Raw genomic sequence first — 17,684 nt, 5'->3', positions numbered from 1 at the left:
GGTTAAAATGTAGAGTGGAGCAAGTCACCATTTTTTCCTCTCTCTAGCTGGGGACAAATACAGACATGTTCTTTCTTAAACATGATGGGCATAAAAGTGTTTTTGTTTTTTTTTTATTTTTTTGCTGCTTGCCTGTCAGGATAAATATAACTCCTAATTGGGAGGGTTTTGTGAAGTTTGGAAATAGATCTAAAATTGAATTAAAAAATCTTAAACTTTATAATCTGAATTTTTAAAACATACTGCAGAATTAAAATATTTTTCTTCCATGAAGTTATTTAAGTTTTTTGTTTGTTTGTTTGTTTTTTGCTGCTTTTTCCTCATATATTGATTCTCATTCTGGAACATCTCTGCCATCATCTTTGTGCTAGTTTTCTGAGTCCTTAAGAGGAAATAAGTTTCTCTATAAAGATGAAAAGGGAGAGAGAAGGGAAAATGGGTGTGAATCAGTGATTAGAGCCACCATTTTTCCTCTGGTGTCCCTATAAGGCAGTGCAGATTTATGTTACCCTCTTTCTTAGAGTTAAGGTGGCCATTGGGGTCTATAGTCATTTCTGACATTTTGCATTTTTTCCCCACTGTGCTTTTCTTACTAAACATTTATTTTTGTGTCTGCACACATGTGCATATGTGCACACACAATATGTGTATGATATATTAGTATATGAGCATTCATGCATAAATACTGGATTTTTGCCTGTTTCTCTTTGGATCTGTATGCAGGTCTGACTTGTACTTCTGACAAGGAAATACTACCATTTTAGAAAGATTAATTCCAGGTTAGTAAAATAAAAGAGAAAGAGAATTCACGTATCTCATATTATCGTGGGATACATCCAGGATTCAATTGTAATAATTCTTACTATTTATATACTGAGATATTTACCTTTAGGTTTTTTGAGATATTTGCTGACTCAGCTTCCCAGTAGGCTTGTTACTGTTACTCCCATTTTACAGACATATTTGCAAAGAGAAAGGCAAGAAAAGGAAGGTAAAGAGACTTTATATTAATTGTAGTGCTGATAAGTATAATATGCACATTAGAAAGTTTGGCAGCCTCTGATCTTGTTCCCCAGCTTAGACTGGGATTGCCTCTGCATGAAAGGTGTCACCAAAGTTGAATATGCCCACTGTGTACACAGAAAACAAGTGAATTCAGGTTGACTGATTTGGGATTATCTAAACAGTTCTTACAGAGCATGTAGAAAGAAAAGAAATTGATTGAGTGAAACGATGACATTATATAAAGAAAGAATACGTCCCTTTTCTCTATTTTTTCTTTCACTGAAGTGGTGATTGCTCTTACATACTAAGAACTGTATTTGAAATAGTTGTTCCTAAGAAATTGATAGTGCTGTCCAAAAAATTGAACGGGATGTTCCCAATGATTGTAATCTGAATTAAGCAGCTGTAAACTTTCTGTGATGAAAATGTAGTCCTTTCAGTCTGTGTTTTAAAAATGAACAAAGGAGGGAAAGTGTTCCCTTCATCTTAACTTTTTGTCAAAAGAAAGACTGTTTTGTAGAGAATAAATGTTGCCAAGGTTTTCTTTTACCTCAGTATATGGCGATGTATGTACAGATTGGAGTAAATGCTGTGACATTTCTTATGGCATATAAGGCAAAAAAATACAGGCAACCTGGCTTGGGTTTGAATGAAACGTGACGGTGTTACTGAGACTGTTTATCAATTAGGCTACCTAATTTTGAACAAGAAAACAGTAGCCAAGGTCTTCTCAGTAAAAAGTATTTGGAACAGATCATTCATTGTTGTACATTGACACACTTCCACTGATTTCAGTGGATTTATCTGTTCTTCAGCTAGTGCTGAAGAACTGAAGCCAAGAGTTAATTCATATAAATGGTTTATTTGCTACAGGTATCTAGAACAGGACATTAACTGATGAGCAGCTATTTAACAATGCGGTATGAACATCCCTGTGTGGATGGGTTGGGTATAAAAGGTTGTAATCCTTTTACCTTATTCATCAGATAAACCAACTGTATATTTTGCATGGATTATTTCCATGTGTGAATAAGCTTGTCTGAATTGCTTTCCATTCACTTTAAATTTTAAATATTTTGCTTCAGTGGATAACATATTTCTGTCAATTGAAATGCTGTTTTTAGTGGGGGACCAATCCATAAAAACAGATAGGGATTTTTGCCATAGTCTTGTGGAACAGAGGTGTCACCTTTCATAGAATCACAGAATCACACAGAATCATCTAGGTTGGAAGAGACCTCCAAGATCACCCAGTCCAACCTCTTACATAATACTAACACGTCCTCCACTAAACCATATCACTAAGCTCAACATCTAAACGTCTCTTAAAGACCTCCAGGGATGGTGACTCAACCACCTCCCTGGGCAGCCTATTCCAATGCCTAACAACCCTTTCAGTAAAGAAGTTCTTCCTAATATCCAACCTAAACCTCCCCTGGCACAACTTTAGCCCATTCCCCCTCGTCCTGTCGCCAGGCATATGGGAGAATAGACCAACCCCCACCTCACTACATCCTCCTTTAAGGTACCTGTACAGAGTGATAAGGTCGCCCCTGAGCCTCCTCTTCTCCAGACTGAATAATCCCAGCTCCCTCAGCCGCTCCTCATAAAACTTGTTCTCCAGACCCCTCACCAGCCTCGTCGCCCTTCTCTGGACTCACCTGAGCACCTCGACGTCCTTCTTGTAGCGAGGGGCCCAAAACTGAACACAGTACTCGAGGTGCGGCCTCAAATATATTCTATTCATATTCTGTTGTAGCTTATCTCTGTTAGAGCACTGGCCACAAAAAAGAAGGAGATCTGGATTGTTTATCCTAAGTGACTGACATTCCCATCTCCCACTTTCCTGGGCAGCATACTAATCTCCGGGTTTATGAACAAGGAAGGCAGAATATGGCCCATCTCTCCTGCTGAAAGTCTGCTACTGAGAAAAAAAAAGAGATACCTTATTTATTGAGGGAGAAGACAGAGCAGGCACTATTATAACCCAGGGGTAAGGCCACTACTTTGGTTGGGGTTAAGCGGTGTGCATGTTGGCAGCAAAGGGGTTGAGGGAGCAGGTCGTGGCTTCTGGGCATTTGTGGATCTGGGTTCATTGGTGTTGATACTCAGCATGAACATGAGAATGTGATCCTGTTGCTTTTTTTTCCTAATACAGCATAATTCATTGATACTGCAGCTGCTGTACTAGACTGTAACGTGAAGTGACAGCCATAGCATTGTAGTTGGCAGTTTTGAGAAGTGATAAGAATTCTTGTTTACTCTGTAAATGTGATAGTTTGGATTTGTTCGACTTGGCCTCATATGTTACAAAAGAGAATAATATACAGTGTTTTGTTGCCATTTCCCTAATTATAATAGTTTTATTTCCAGAACTAAATTCCTGATTCTGCTCTTTGCTATTGTGCAGATTAGCCCCCTGAGAGTTTTGTGTGTTGATCAATGGCGGGATTTGGTTATATCAGGAAAAACACTCTATACTGTTAATGACGACAGATACAATTAAATTAATTCTCTGCTATTTCCTTTGATGTACACACATTTTCCCCATTAATATTGATAGGCTTTAGAAGCACAAGCACATGTTGGGAGGGAAGCAAGATCCTCAATGTTGTATTTTGCTCTTTGTGGAGCTGACTATATCACTTTGTGTCTAAATGTAAGGAAAGCTGCTGACAGTTCTGATGTATTAAATTATAACTGAGAACTAATTCAAGGATCAAAGATGCTCTTTGGGAAAGCTCACTTTAGTGGTAGGAAAAATCATTACCTTTTTTCCCAGTCTCATATATTTGTACTGTATGTCTTGGAAATATCATTCCCTACAGTTTCTGAATCTTGATGTTTAATTTAACACGAAGGTCTTTGAGCAGCACAATGGGAGGGGGTCTTCTGCTAGTAAAACCTCGTAGAAGGAAATTGAAATGTACATGTTTTTTTCTCATTTATCAAAGAAGTGCAAAAATCTAAACTGACATTTTATATCAAATGAATTATGAACTGTGTACTTTGTACCTAAGGGAACAACAACTAAATTAGACTTTTGTTAAAAAGAGAGAGAGAGAAAAAATAGGCTTTTAATAAAATATACAATCATTTTTGGTATTTCGTCTGAACCTGACATATGCTGTGCTTTGCAGAAGGAAACTAGAGTAGGCTGCTTCAAAGGCTATATGCTGTAGAGTGAATTGTGAAGCAGGTAGTGATAACACACACACAAATCAGAGTTTCCACTTAATAAGTATTGTTGGTTTGATATATTTTTTTTCAGCCATGTCCAACTCAGGTGAATGGGAAAAGATAATATGCTTTTTAATAGCTTGAAGACTGAAGCAAATAATAAATGTCTTTTTTATTATTCCATTTATGAGAATGTGGTTGCTACTGAAAAACACAAGGAACAAAATTTTAGAAGATGCTCGAAAGAAGTGTGAGGGTAAATTTTCAAACAATTATGTCCTCAATATTTTAAGAGTATGACTTCCAATATCTTTAAGTGAGCAAAACTTCCTTCTGCCCAAAGAAAGGACTCTCCGTAAAGTTAGAGTTTGTAAAGTTTATGAGATTTTGTACATTCCCAATTTCTGAATTTCCTCCATGAATTTCAGTGGCAATATATTTATTTCAGTGCATTGACATAGAAGACACTTTGATATTGTTGTGATAAGCACCTACACCTTAGGGAAAATTGGAAATGAGAAGCTGAAATTCCATGGTTTCTTTGACAACATATTCCCTAGTGCACTCCTGTGGTGGTTTTTGATATATGAACAAAATATCCAAGAACTAGCTGCTTTTCTCGTATGTCATATACATATATTTCATAAAGATATATTTAAGAAGATTAAGAAAGTTGGAATATAGAAAAACTTCCAGAAACTCTGCAAGCTCCTTGCAGAAAACAAAGATGTATGAACAGTGATTGTGGGAATATTATGCCATGAACATATAACAAAATCTGAAACATGATGAGACCAGCTGTGTTTGTAGCTTTGGTACTATTTTATATCAGTACTGTCAGGAGGCTAGAAACTAAGCCAAAGCTGTAACATGATGCATTTGTGATGGCACAACATTTGCCCAGTTACAGGACAAGAGGCAACGGGCACAAACTGAAGCACAGGAGGTTCTGGCTCAATATGAGGGGGGACTTGTTTACTGTGAGGGTGACAGAGCACTGGGACAGGTTGCCCAGAGAGTCTCCTTCTCTGGAGATATTCAAAACCCACCTGGATGGGCATTCCTGCGCAATGTTCTCTAGGTGATCCTGCTTGGCAGGAGGTTTGGACTCAATGATCTTCAGAGGTCCCTGCCAACCTCAGCCATTCTGTGATTCTGTGAACCTCAGCTGAGATATCCAAGTGTACTCACACCCAAGGAAGCAGTACCTTGGTCTTTAGATAACCCAAGCAAAGTCACAACTCCCAGTAATTATAAAATCATCTGATCCTTTGAAAAGTGACTCTGCTGTCAAGAATGGTCTACTTATTGCTATAAACAGTAGTGTTATAGCTGTTTTTAATGAAAAGTAAAATGATTGTTTTTCCTTGTTCATAACTAAGATTTAATTTTATTATTCAACAGTGCTTTTTCTAAATGTTCTTTCCATTTATAAATCATAGTACTATACAGTATTTGATTCAAAACAACATTCAAATAAACATGTAAATGCTACTGGAAATGTGGCAGTGTAAATGCCTGTTTTTCTGTTGCAGAAAGGGAAGTAGAAGAGGTGACAGGTAGAGGGGATGCAGTGTTTTGGGGGAGCCACAGCAGAGAGCTGATTCCCTCTGGGCATGCTGGAGAGTCAGACTTTCTGCTCACACTTTCTGTGGAAGAGATGGGGACAGTGACTGTAGGTGGAAAGAAACATTTCCTTCTTTCTCAACGCCTGTGTCTGATTTTCCTTATAATAGGACATTGACAGTCAGATTTGGGTTTGTGTTTTGTTTTGTTTGTGATTGCCATGTATCCCATAAAGAAGTTAATTATTAGTTGTGAACCAAATCCAGCTTTGTGTTGCCTAGATAGTAATCCAGGAACTTGGGGAAAACTCTTTTTCTTCTCTTTCTTCAAATGGGAAAGGATTTGAGGGTAAAACTGTCTGTTGTTACAGCTTCGGTTGAGTCACGTCCAAAAGGTAGTCCAGTGACCTGGATCTTACTGGTACACGGGACACTCAAGATATAATAAGACTGCATCACCCAGTGTGCATAGTGGCTCTCTGACACCAGCTAATCTGTCACCTTGTCAGCTTGGTTTTCTATTTATGGACACTAGTGAGCTTGGATTCCATCAGAAATGTCAGTATTTCATACCATCTTCTATATATTGCAGAGAAATTTACGGATTAAAAATAAATATAGGTAATATTATTGAGGATCCAAATTATTTGAAAAATTGTGTTGTTCTCCAGTCTGTAAATTTAAGGATATATCTACTGATTCTTTGTTAAAATGCACATCAATGGCATGGTAGAGAATTCTGTGAGTGGTGGTCCACTGGCACATTCATACTGTGGGTGTACGCACACTGCCCGCATTTGAACCAGGAGACTTACTTAACTAGAACATTTGTAACTTTTCCGTTATCTAATTTTTATTATTTATTTTTTTTTAGCATTCATTTAGGTTGCTATATTTTCTTAGTTTCTCTTGCCAAATTGAGTGGAGATATAGCAACAATCATTTGCAGAAACCACTTCCACTTGCTTGTGTGGAGTGCTGCTTTCTGATTTTGAATATTCTATGTCATCCCTTTTCTTACAGTCATAGAATAAAAGATACAGCATATCAGAATTCATTTTCAGCAGGCCTCAACTGGGCACTTCAGAAAAGGTGTTTACCTTTTCTTGTTTCTTTGTTCCTTCTTCATCTTCTGTGATGTTAGAGCCCATCGTTAAGTTATTAGGCCAAAGAAGAATTCATGAGGAAATCATCTTGTTCATCTTTTGTCTTCAAAACTGTATGTATTGTTTGAGGTAAGATGTTTGTTTTATCTGATGGAAGTGCCGGGTCCTGCACCTGGGACGGGGCAACCCTGGCTATACGTACAGACTGGGCGATGAGACGCTGGAGAGCAGCCCCGCAGAGAGGGATCTGGGGGTTGTGGTTGACAGCAAGTTGAACATGAGCCAGCAGTGTGCCCTGGCAGCCAGGAGGGCCAACCGTATCCTGGGGTGCATCAAGCACAGCATCGCTAGTCGGTCGAGGGAAGTGATTGTCCCGCTCTACTCTGCGCTGGTGCGGCCTCACCTCGAGTACTGTGTGCAGTTCTGGGCACCACAGTACAAAAAGGACATTAAACTGTTGGAGAGTGTCCAGAGGAGGGCGACGAAGATGGTGAAGGGCCTAGAGGGGAAGACATATGAGGAGTGGCTGAGGTCACTGGGCCTGTTCAGCCTGGAGAAGAGGAGACTGAGGGGAGACCTCATCGCAGTCTACAACTTCCTCACGAGAGGGAGTGGAGAGGCAGGTGACCTATTCTCTGTTATCACCAGTGACAGGACCCATGGGAACGGTGTTAAGCTGAGGCAGGGGAAGTTTAGGCTGGACATCAGGAAGAGGTTCTTCACCAAGAGGGTGGTCGCACACTGGAACAGGCTCCCCAGGGAAGTAGTCACTGCACCAAGCCTGTCTGAATTTAAGAAGCGATTGGACTGTGCACTTAGTCACATGGTCTGAACTTTTGGGCAGACCTGTGTGGTGCCAGGAGTTGGACTTGATGATCCTTATGGGTCCCTTCCAACTCGGGATATTCTATGATTCTATGAATTTCCAGTTTGAAATCCTTCTTGCAGCAGTTTGATCTCTTTACTGTATGTCCTTTTTAACCAGGATTCAGAGATTCTCTTTGTCTTTACTTTTTATTTTTGGTGAAGTTGAATATTACTATATGTCTATCACCTTGCTCTCTTCTATTCTTTAAGCTGCAAAGGTTTAGACTTCCTTCCCTGGCCTTTTCTCAAGCAACAGTGACTTCATTTGCTTTATTTTGTTTATTTGGGGACTTGCATGTTTTCAGAGCTAATGAACTTACAAAAGAAAATTGTTCTAGACTCTACCAGCTCCTTTATCGGCATCCTAAGTTACTCTCCTTGCAACCAGCCATACTGGCAACATAGGACTAAGAGTAGTCTCTCATCTGTTGTCTCAGAGCTCATCTCACACTCTTTACCATCACAGAAGATGATTATTCTGCCTTCCTACCATCTGATCAATGGTTTTAAAGCCTTTCAGGACTTCCTCAAGTGGACTATTTGTTTCCTTTGTGTTTCATTGATATAAGTAGCTAACTTGCCTACTTACCTGTACTTTTCACCACATGTCAACAGGGGGAGTAGCCATGCTCAAAATAATATTGTTGCTAATGTTAGCTAGCCTTCACCATGTACTGGATAGATCTTTCTCTGACAGTTCAGCTGCTGAAATCTTGGAAATACCATGTTTGTTCCAGGAATGTGAATTTTTGTGTCTCAGTATAAGCTCATCCTCTTGCTGCTGTGTCAAATTAGAGGGCTAATCAACAGTACTATCTATTGGGAATAATTATATTCCTCTGCCATCTTTCAGTTCAGTATGAAAAATTATTAAGTCATAAACAATCATGAACATTGAAGGGCGGGTTTCCTGATTATTGAATCACAGAATATCCAAGTTGGAAGAGACCCACAAGGATCATCAAGTCCAACTCCTGGGTCCCCAAAAACCACCACAAAAAAAAAAAAATCATACCATGTGTCTGAGAGCACAGTCTAAACACTTCTTGAATTCCAGCAGGCTCGGTGCTGTGACCACTGCCCTGGGGAGCCTGTCCCAGTGCCCGACCACCTTCTCAGTGAAGAACCTTTCCCTAACACCAAGCCCGACCCTCCCCTGTCCCAGCTCCATGCCGTTCCCTCGGGTCCTGTCGCTGTGCCCAGAGAGCAGAGCTCAGCGCCTGCCCCTCCGCTCCCCTCGTGAGGGAGCTGCAGGCCGCCATGAGGCCTCCCCTCAGCCTGCTCTGCTCTGAGCTGAACAAACCAAGGGCCCTCAGCTGCTTTTCATATGTCTTCCCCTCTAGGTCCTTCACCATCTTTATTGCCCTTCTCTGGATACTCTCTTTATATTTTATATATATAAATATAGATGTTTTATTATTCTTATACTGTGGTGCCCAAAATTGCATGCAGTACTCAAGGTGAGGCCTCACCAGCACAGATTAGAGCGAGACAATCCCTTCCCTTGACTGGCTAGCAACGACGTTCTTGATGCACGTTCCTTCCATCTGACGAGTACCTTCCATCTGATTCATGTGCTAGGTTTTCATCTCTGATTCTTGAAATGCACTTCAAATGGCCGTTGATGGAAAGGGTGAAGTCCTCCTGAGTAATTAACTGCGGTTATTGCTCTGGTTGTGACATCATCTTAGTTACAGAAATTGTAGCTACCTGAGAACTGGTTCATTTCAAATATGAAGGAAAATGCTTGTAAGTCAGCAGCCTGCAGTTTTTTGCAATTGTACCATCAACATTAAGAAGGAAACTTCAGTTTAGCTAAGCATCTCATTGCCAGTACTCTGTGAGACTACCACCAGAGGTGAGAAGTGCCAGTGTTTCCAGCAATGTGAAAGCTAGTTTACTTGCCTAGCTCTCTGCCAGCAGGTATCAGTTGTAAGGGAACCTGCAAGACTTTGAAGATGATGCAAAATTCTCTCCAAAAAGAAGAAGAACAATATTCATTTCTAAAGCTGCTTCATGTAGGAAGCTGAAGATATTACTTGAAGATGGACAGAATCCTGTTCCCTCCCCTCTTGCCACATCTGTTCCCTCAAGTAAGGAAAAGTGGCAGATCTGATAGTTTCTCAAAGCTAACTCACAGAGGTATTTCACTTTGCAGGTAGCTTGAGTCACAAATGACCTATAATAGTTGTTTAATTATGATTTCTGCCCGATTTTGAAACATCAATTCTTATGTTTTTTCCTCATGGTCTTTTTTTTTTTTTTTTTAATTAATTTTGTGATATGACAGTTATTGGCTAGGCATCCTTTTAAATAATCTGATGAATAATTAGCTTTACTGGGCAGTTATAAATTCTATCCAGTGTCTTTATTACAGGTATTATAACCATTAATCATTCAGCTAATTGCTTACTGGCATTCTTCTGTAGTTTTTAGAGTTTAGCAAAGTTCATGCTGAGTAGTGTGGATAAGCTTTGCAGAGCATGAGAGAAGAAAGGCAGGTTACCTCTTAAATAAAGGTAAAGGAGACAAGTCTGTAAAACATTTTTATAATGTTGATTTCAGTAAAATATAGCACTTAGGAAAGGCATCTCTTACACAAATTTTTACTTGAGACCCATATGTTGATTAGAAATATTGAGGCTGTACATGGGGGGAAAGCTCATGAAAAGGAGGGTGAGGTCTGATTTTGTTTTTCTTTACAGCAGTATTAATCAGGAATAAGTAAGCTCGTTCTGGGATTTCATAAGAGCATTGTCTTAAAGTTCACTTCTGCAGGCCGTGGAGTAAAGTGTGAGTTGATTTTTCAAGCCTTACTGAAATTGTACTTTGCAGCTTAGAACACCAAATACTGCAAATGGAGGAAAATTTGCAGTTAAAGCTTGCATACTCGGTCCAGTTAAAGATAAATTTTAGATTTTCAAACTGATTATTTACAATTTTCCGAATGTTATTATGCCTAACTAGTGTAAGTAACGTTAATGCTAAAAACAAACAACTATACAAAGTGACCCCTTCTCAGATGAAATTACTATTAAAGCAGATCTATAACACAGGATAGATCATGAAGAGAGAACAAGATGTTTTTGTACTCTGTTTATGTCATGCTTCTGAAAGGAAAATTTCAAGAACATTAGGTATGAACAGGTTTGTATTTACTGGGAAGTTTAAGGAGACATTAAGCTAGAGCTTTATGTCTCTTTAGTTGTTTTTTCCCAGAGTGCTTACCATACTTTTTGAGCCCCAGACTGGGGCAAGCAAGAAGGCCACTATGGACCTTCCACATTGTATATTCCAAAATGTATTGATTTATGTTGAATAGGACATGTAACAGAAAGTTAAACTAGAGCTATGTTGTCCCTGGTAGATATATTATGAGATGGAACAATATCTGTAACTGAAAACAAAAATCAGTGAAATTATAAAATTAAAAATAAAATTCAAGAATACTGTATACATTCATTAGTCACTGAGTAGGTGGAAAACAATTTGGTGAAATATAAGCATTAAATGAAAAATCAAAATTACTCAGTGTATTCAATATATACTGAGTAGGAAAAATGACTGGAAAAAAGAGGGTTAAAAAACAAACCAGAGTAAACTTCAATGAACCTGTGAAGATAAGAAACAGAAAAAAAGCAATCTTGCCAACAGATAAAGGTTTATAACTAGCATGTCCTTCTATTGATGACATATGGCCCAGCATCATGGCCTGCCTTTTGGTTAAATGAAAAAAAAAACAAAACAAAACAACAAACAAACAAAAAACACTCACGGCCATGTTGAGAATTATGGAGAATGCAATGACTAGAATTATTTGGACTGCACAAACAACTAGATAACAGGCATACCTGGGAAAATCAGGAGAAACAAATGTCAATGTGCAGAACATATTGCCATAAAAAGTGCTGTAATGAGATGATCTCAGTATGGGCACCTAAAATAGAAAATGAATCAGGAGTATCTAAACAACCAATGCAATGAGATAAAGAAATGGTGTTTGTGAATTGAACCTGGAAAAGAGGGAGAGTAGCCATGACTGAGCAAGACATTCATCTAAAGGCAGTCTGACTGAAACTGTTCCTTGCTGTTATGGTACAAACTGCAGAGAGTTTATTTTCATTCCTTTGTAGTTAAATACCTTCTGTTATCATTTGCATACACATGTGTATGAAAAATATTTAGATAAGATGCATCAGCTCTCCTAAATATTTCTTACTTGCAGATGTAGGGAATTGTAGAGTTACATTTGCATACTCCCAAAATCTTCTAGCTGCTTATCTGAAGATATTGTGGATACAGAATGGCCAATATATGTCTGATCATTGTTAAACGTGGTGTCACTTTACCAAAGTTGCAGTGAGATGACACCACGCTGGTGTATATCAAAACAAGCTCTTCTGACTTTTCTTCATCATATTAAAAATTAATAGTGAAGACATTTTTTAGAAGTAGATAGCTTATTGTCCTAATAGTTCACTTTTAATAATCCTTCCTAAACTCTTCTGCTTTTAGATAATTTAAGTTACAGGTATATTTTTATGGTAAGTATAATGAATATTTCTCAGAAAAGTAGGCTGTTAACATGAAGTAAACATTTAAGTGCAATCATTTAATATAATGCTTGCTGCCCTAACATAAATACTTACAAAGCTGACTACTACTGCATATGCTACTTAAGATGAAGAAATTGAAGCAAGAAGTTAAAACACTTTTCAAAGATTGTTTAGCATACTAGCTGCAGAGCAGCGATCAGGTCTTTCCTGACTCATCTGCATGTAACTGAATGACTAGAATACAGTATCTTATTGTCAGAATTAAACAGTCCAGGTTTTATTATTTTGTGGGGTTGTTAATTAATTAATATTTGATTAAAACTGACATCTGATTAAATATCTTACTCTGCTTTTTTAATCTCTTCATAGACAAAGTGTGACTTTCTACCCTGCTAAATGAGGATTTACTGGGCTAGATGTTGATTCAGTAGGTTGCAAGTGGAGTGGTTGCCCCCTGAGGGTCATATTAAAGCTTGAGGGGAGCTTTTTGAGCAACATTGCATCTTAAAGACGATATATCAAGCTGATAGATACATGGCTCTTCTGTTGAGAAATTTTCAGTAGAATTATTGCTGGTTGCCAGTTATTACTTGGGTAGTAAGGAGTCTCTTGGGAATATGGATCGGATAAAAAGGGTTAAGCTGAGGGAAATGTTACAATGAAGACCTTGGTGAGGAGGAGTGTTTGCAATAGTCAAAGGATGTTTTGTGTGCAATTTAGAATTACCTTTTTTTTTTTTTTTTTGGAGAAGTGCTCTGTAGTTTTAATGATCAAAATGTGATTAGTTTTACAGAACACCTTTTTCATTATGACTCAGCAGAGACTCCAGAACTTCTTTGCTGTACAGTCCTGTCCCATTCCTTTTGGAAGAGCAGGTTAAGGACATTCTCTGCAACCTACAGGAAATCTTTTCAATGAAATAAATTTGCAAAATATTCAAATGTGTTTGTTTGAAAGTAGTGAGGTAGGCCTGTTTTACAGGTCAGTTGACTTTCACAGAAGAGCTTTGTCTAAATTTTCCACACTTCCCTATGTTGGGCTTTTGTTGGTAGAAGAGATTTGAACATTTAGCTGAGATTACCTACACAATTAAAATAACATCTGCACTGTGGATTGTTATTGACATTTAGGCAGCTACATCTTTGTTTTTTGATGAACATTCCTGTATCACTATAATAACCACCACTATACATACATAAAGATTAATCAGAGCTTTTACTTTGTGGATCTCAGGGAGCTTTACAAAAAAGGATAAGTATTATTATCTCCATTTAACAGATTGAGAAATGAAAGACAAAGCTGATGTGTTCTTACAGAGCTGGAAATAAATTTAACGCTTTGCCTCCTCAGTGAGTTGCTTGTACTGGCTTCTCAATAACAATGTGAACTTTGGCTTACTGGCCAAATTACAACTCAGCTAATTAGATTAATTGTTAGAGGTAGCTTTTCTCCTGTGTAGAACTTCTCTGTGCACTTAAACAATAGGTGCATATTAAGCTACAGACAGTTCAGTTTTAAATGAGGTAGTACCCTGCTTTGAAGGGATATTGAGTCTTTCTTTTAGTGTCAGCTTGTGAAAACACTTTAAAATCCTTTAACAAAAGTTATTATATTGATTGTGCCGTCCTTCTTGTTGCTGAGCTTGCCTGCTAACAACTTTAGTAAGCACTTTATAAGGAAATGCCAAAATAATTCATGATTATCTGTGAGCACTGTACTTAATCCTGTATTGCGCAACTCAACTCTAACATTAGTTATGTTGCTGCTAAACAGAGCAATGTTAACTGAGGTAAATATATGTTCTCCATTTTACTCAGAGTGTAATTTAATTCACATACAGAGGCATTTGGTGTGCAGATGTTTGGTTTTGATGGCTCAGCTGGAGGGATGTCAGTGGTTGTTCATGTTAAATCAGGTATTTTTTTCCCGTCAGAGTTGAGGTGCTCTCAGGCACCTGATTGGCCTTGAATGTATTTGCAAGGGATTTGCAGGCCATGAATTACTTTAGCTTCAGACATCTCCTGGATTTAGAAACAGTAAAGTTTCAAGTTTATTTGGAATTCAGCAGAGTCTCATTGCCTAGGTCTAGATAATGACAACAAGAGGGAGTATCCAAATGTGGCCAGGCTGGCTAAAGCCCCAAAATTTTATTTCACCTTTTTCATGGTAACAGAGAAAAAAGGGAACTTTTTATCTTATGTGAACTGGAGGACCTTGAACTTAAGGGAAAGGAAATGAGTCTGCAGATTGCAGCAAGCCATGTCTTGTACCTTTCCGTACAATTTGGAGTTCCCCAGTCATAAGTATGCAAAATCAAAGTCAACCTTCTAGACGCTAGTTCGCATATCACATATTTCACACACATAGTATGCCTATGTCAGTATAAATTTAAAAATGTGGTATATGACTGGTGACTTTTTTCAGAGTTGATGCTATCCTTTCATTTGTTCTAGGGAGAGAAGGATTCGGACAGTGTTTCCAGTGTTTCACAGTCTGTTGCTTCCCTCTTAGTAACCACTCATATTCGGGTGGTAAATGAAGATCATAAAACTTACTGTAAAATACTGTTCATTCATCTTACAACTTTCGCCTTGAGGCTTATAACTACACCTTAAATTACAGATCTGTGAGACTGTTTTTATAACAGAGAGAAACAAGAAATAACGGCAACCAGAATTTCTGTTGGAATGACCAAGGAAAAACGCAAATGGTAACTACTGGACTATGAAACGCAAAACTATTACACAAGTTTAAATGACAAAGGCAGTGACTTTCCAGTGTTTTAACTCATTGGAAAAGAGCTACAGAGCTACAGACATGCACTGTATATAAAAGTTCCAGATGTGTTTATGTACAGAAAGTTTCTCCAACAGATTGTTTTCTTTTTAAAGAAAAACATGCAAAGCCATAAACTCCCAGGTGCAAGTTGGCATAGTTCTTTTTACTGCATACAGGGAAATTTGCAGCAGTTAAAGGTCATTCATAGCATTACTAATGACAGATTTTGATCTGCAGTTCATATAAACTGCAAGATATAAATCTGCAACTTCAGATAAACTGATTTCCTTAACAAAATTGTAGACTGAGACTTCAGTGAATCTATTTTGATTTCTACCTGAAGACTTTTTTTTTCATTAAAATTTCTTCCGTTTTCTTTATGAATTATTATAAATTTATAAGAGTAAGAAGGTACCTGAATGATAAAAGATCTGATCATTGTTAGTCTTGCTGAGTAACATTTCTGTGAGCATATCTTTAACTTCTAGGGGTGGCAGAACTGGGCACAAGGAGAAGCAGATAATATATGAACAGGTGGTAAAGAATATGTTGCTTATGAATTCCTTTTGGTGGTTAGAGGTTTGCTTTTAGCAAAATGATATTCATGTAACTGCTTTGGAAAGAAGAATATAAAGAAGTATCATAGTTCAGTAGTGAAAATGTTAAACTAAATGGACCGTGTTAACATTGCTGTTGATCCTGAGGAACAGTTTTTCCAGTATACGGAGCGTTTTGTTTCCACCCAGCATATGTTGTCCATGGTTTTCTCTGCTCTAATTCATCCATGTTTTTCGACAGCTCCAGATGGTGTTATGCCTCCAAGGCTTTCATCTGCCACTCCGACCAGTCTTCAGGTTGTCTGGTCTACACCAGTTCGCAACAATGCCCCAGGCGCACCCAGCTACCGACTCCAGATGCGGCGGATGCATTCTGCTGGTGACATTCTAGAGTACGCAGACCACTGCAAGGCCACCGTGAGCTGCTGAGGAAGAAAAGTCCTATTATCTCAAATATGGCTCACCTTTAGGGTGGCTGGGTTATTTTTTTGCAAGACTTGTAATGTTTTAGTCTTGCTTTCGGTGGTGGGATGTTTAAAGCTGTAAATCACGCTGCTTTTCTTCGCAGGTTGCTTTCCAGCCCAACTGCTTCCTTACAACACAGTGTCAGAGATCTTCAGCCGTACACTGAGTATCAGATGAGAGTGGTTGCCTCCAATGGTTATGGCAATGCTTATAGCGACTGGACTTCAATGACTACGGCAGAGGACAGTAAGCAGTCCACTCTTATTTAACTCCATTTAGCAAAAAGTAGAAACAATAGTTCAGCTGCTGTTGTGCATAACTTATTTGGTTATCTTGCTTTCCCAGTTAAATAGAAATAATGTATTTCCTTCCTGAATAATAGTTTGTAGTAGTAACTCCTAAGGGATCAAGTATCTGTTATCTTAGCTTTTCATAAGCGTGAACATTTAAATACATAGTTGGGGAAGTAGTGTATATATATATATTTTTAAATAACATCCCTTCATGCATATGTGTTCATGTATGGCTAGTTTAAGATACCCCTAAGTATAGCCTTTTAAGTGGCATTCCTTTACATTCAGGGACTTGATTCTGATTTCAGTGATATCAGAGAAAATAAGTTGAAGTTATTAGTATATGACTGTTGTCGTATCTCTGGTTAAAGAATACTTGAACTATACCACAGCTGAACAGAACTTTTCCGCTGATCTTTGTTAATTCAAAGTGGTGATCTACTAGTCTGAAATTGAGTTTATCATTACCAGTACCATCCATCCCTTGCCTCATTAATAGTTCTATGTTTTACACTCTCACTCCACATAATTTGTTCAATAGTCCCTTGATTTAACAAAGAGGTGTCAGTGTATAGGTGTCAGCGTATTAGTATACTCACTTCAGTTGTTAGGGTAGGATTTTGCATGATAGAATATGTGAGCGAAAATAGATGACAAAACTTGAGCTTACCGTTACTACATATAAAAAATACATAATTTTCAACTTTTTTTTTAAGAAACTGAACTACTACTTTTCTCATACACTGCAGCAGAATATCTAATAGCCTACTTTTTTTTTTTTGTAAGAGCAGTTGTTTCAGAAAAAAAAATCTTTGCTTTTTAAAAATCTGTTACTGTTGACCCCATTGTAGCAGGTTTTAGAGAAATTAAGTATTTTCTAAAGAGATTTTTTCCTGTTATGTCTTGTTGGATAAGGAAGCAAGACATTCTGAGCACGGAAAGGGTTGCCATGGGGTTGATGATACAAAACTAAAATCCTGACTGACTGGCTTCATTACTATCTTACTTTCACTGCCTTCACACCAAAGTGCCTTGGGTTGTTACTGTTTTACACTGATATGTGACATCTGTATTTGGGACTGTAAATTTAACCTGATGCTCATAAGCAGTTGTTGCAGCAAATATTCAATGCTTGTGACATAACTTGGTTTTAGTCCTTCCTCTAAATGGATAGCTGTCTATTTTGAGAAAACACCCTGAAAGAAAACAGTGGAAAACAATTTTCTTTGAAGCTGAACAAATGACTCACAACATAAATTTATTTGATAAACCCATTTAAGCTCAAAACATGTAAATATTTCTATAACCATAT

The 17,684-nt window shown here is 38.0% G+C and overlaps 1 protein-coding gene across 1 annotated transcript in view; it reads left to right on the top strand.

Annotated features, from left to right (window-relative positions):
* USH2A (usherin) overlaps positions 1 to 17,684 on the top strand; it is a 399,816-nt gene that overhangs the window by 245,957 nt on the left and 136,175 nt on the right. The window contains exons 38-39 of the mRNA XM_013174016.3: positions 15,856 to 16,006; positions 16,183 to 16,325. Coding sequence (XP_013029470.3) covers positions 15,856 to 16,006; positions 16,183 to 16,325 — 294 coding nt within the window. The remainder of the gene's footprint in view (positions 1 to 15,855; positions 16,007 to 16,182; positions 16,326 to 17,684) is intronic.

This window comes from Anser cygnoides, chromosome 3, assembly GCF_040182565.1.
Source record: "Anser cygnoides isolate HZ-2024a breed goose chromosome 3, Taihu_goose_T2T_genome, whole genome shotgun sequence".
Lineage (NCBI taxonomy): Eukaryota > Metazoa > Chordata > Aves > Anseriformes > Anatidae > Anser > Anser cygnoides.
The sequence above is the reverse complement of the archived record's forward strand: the minus strand, read 5'-3'. Positions and strand labels throughout refer to the sequence as shown.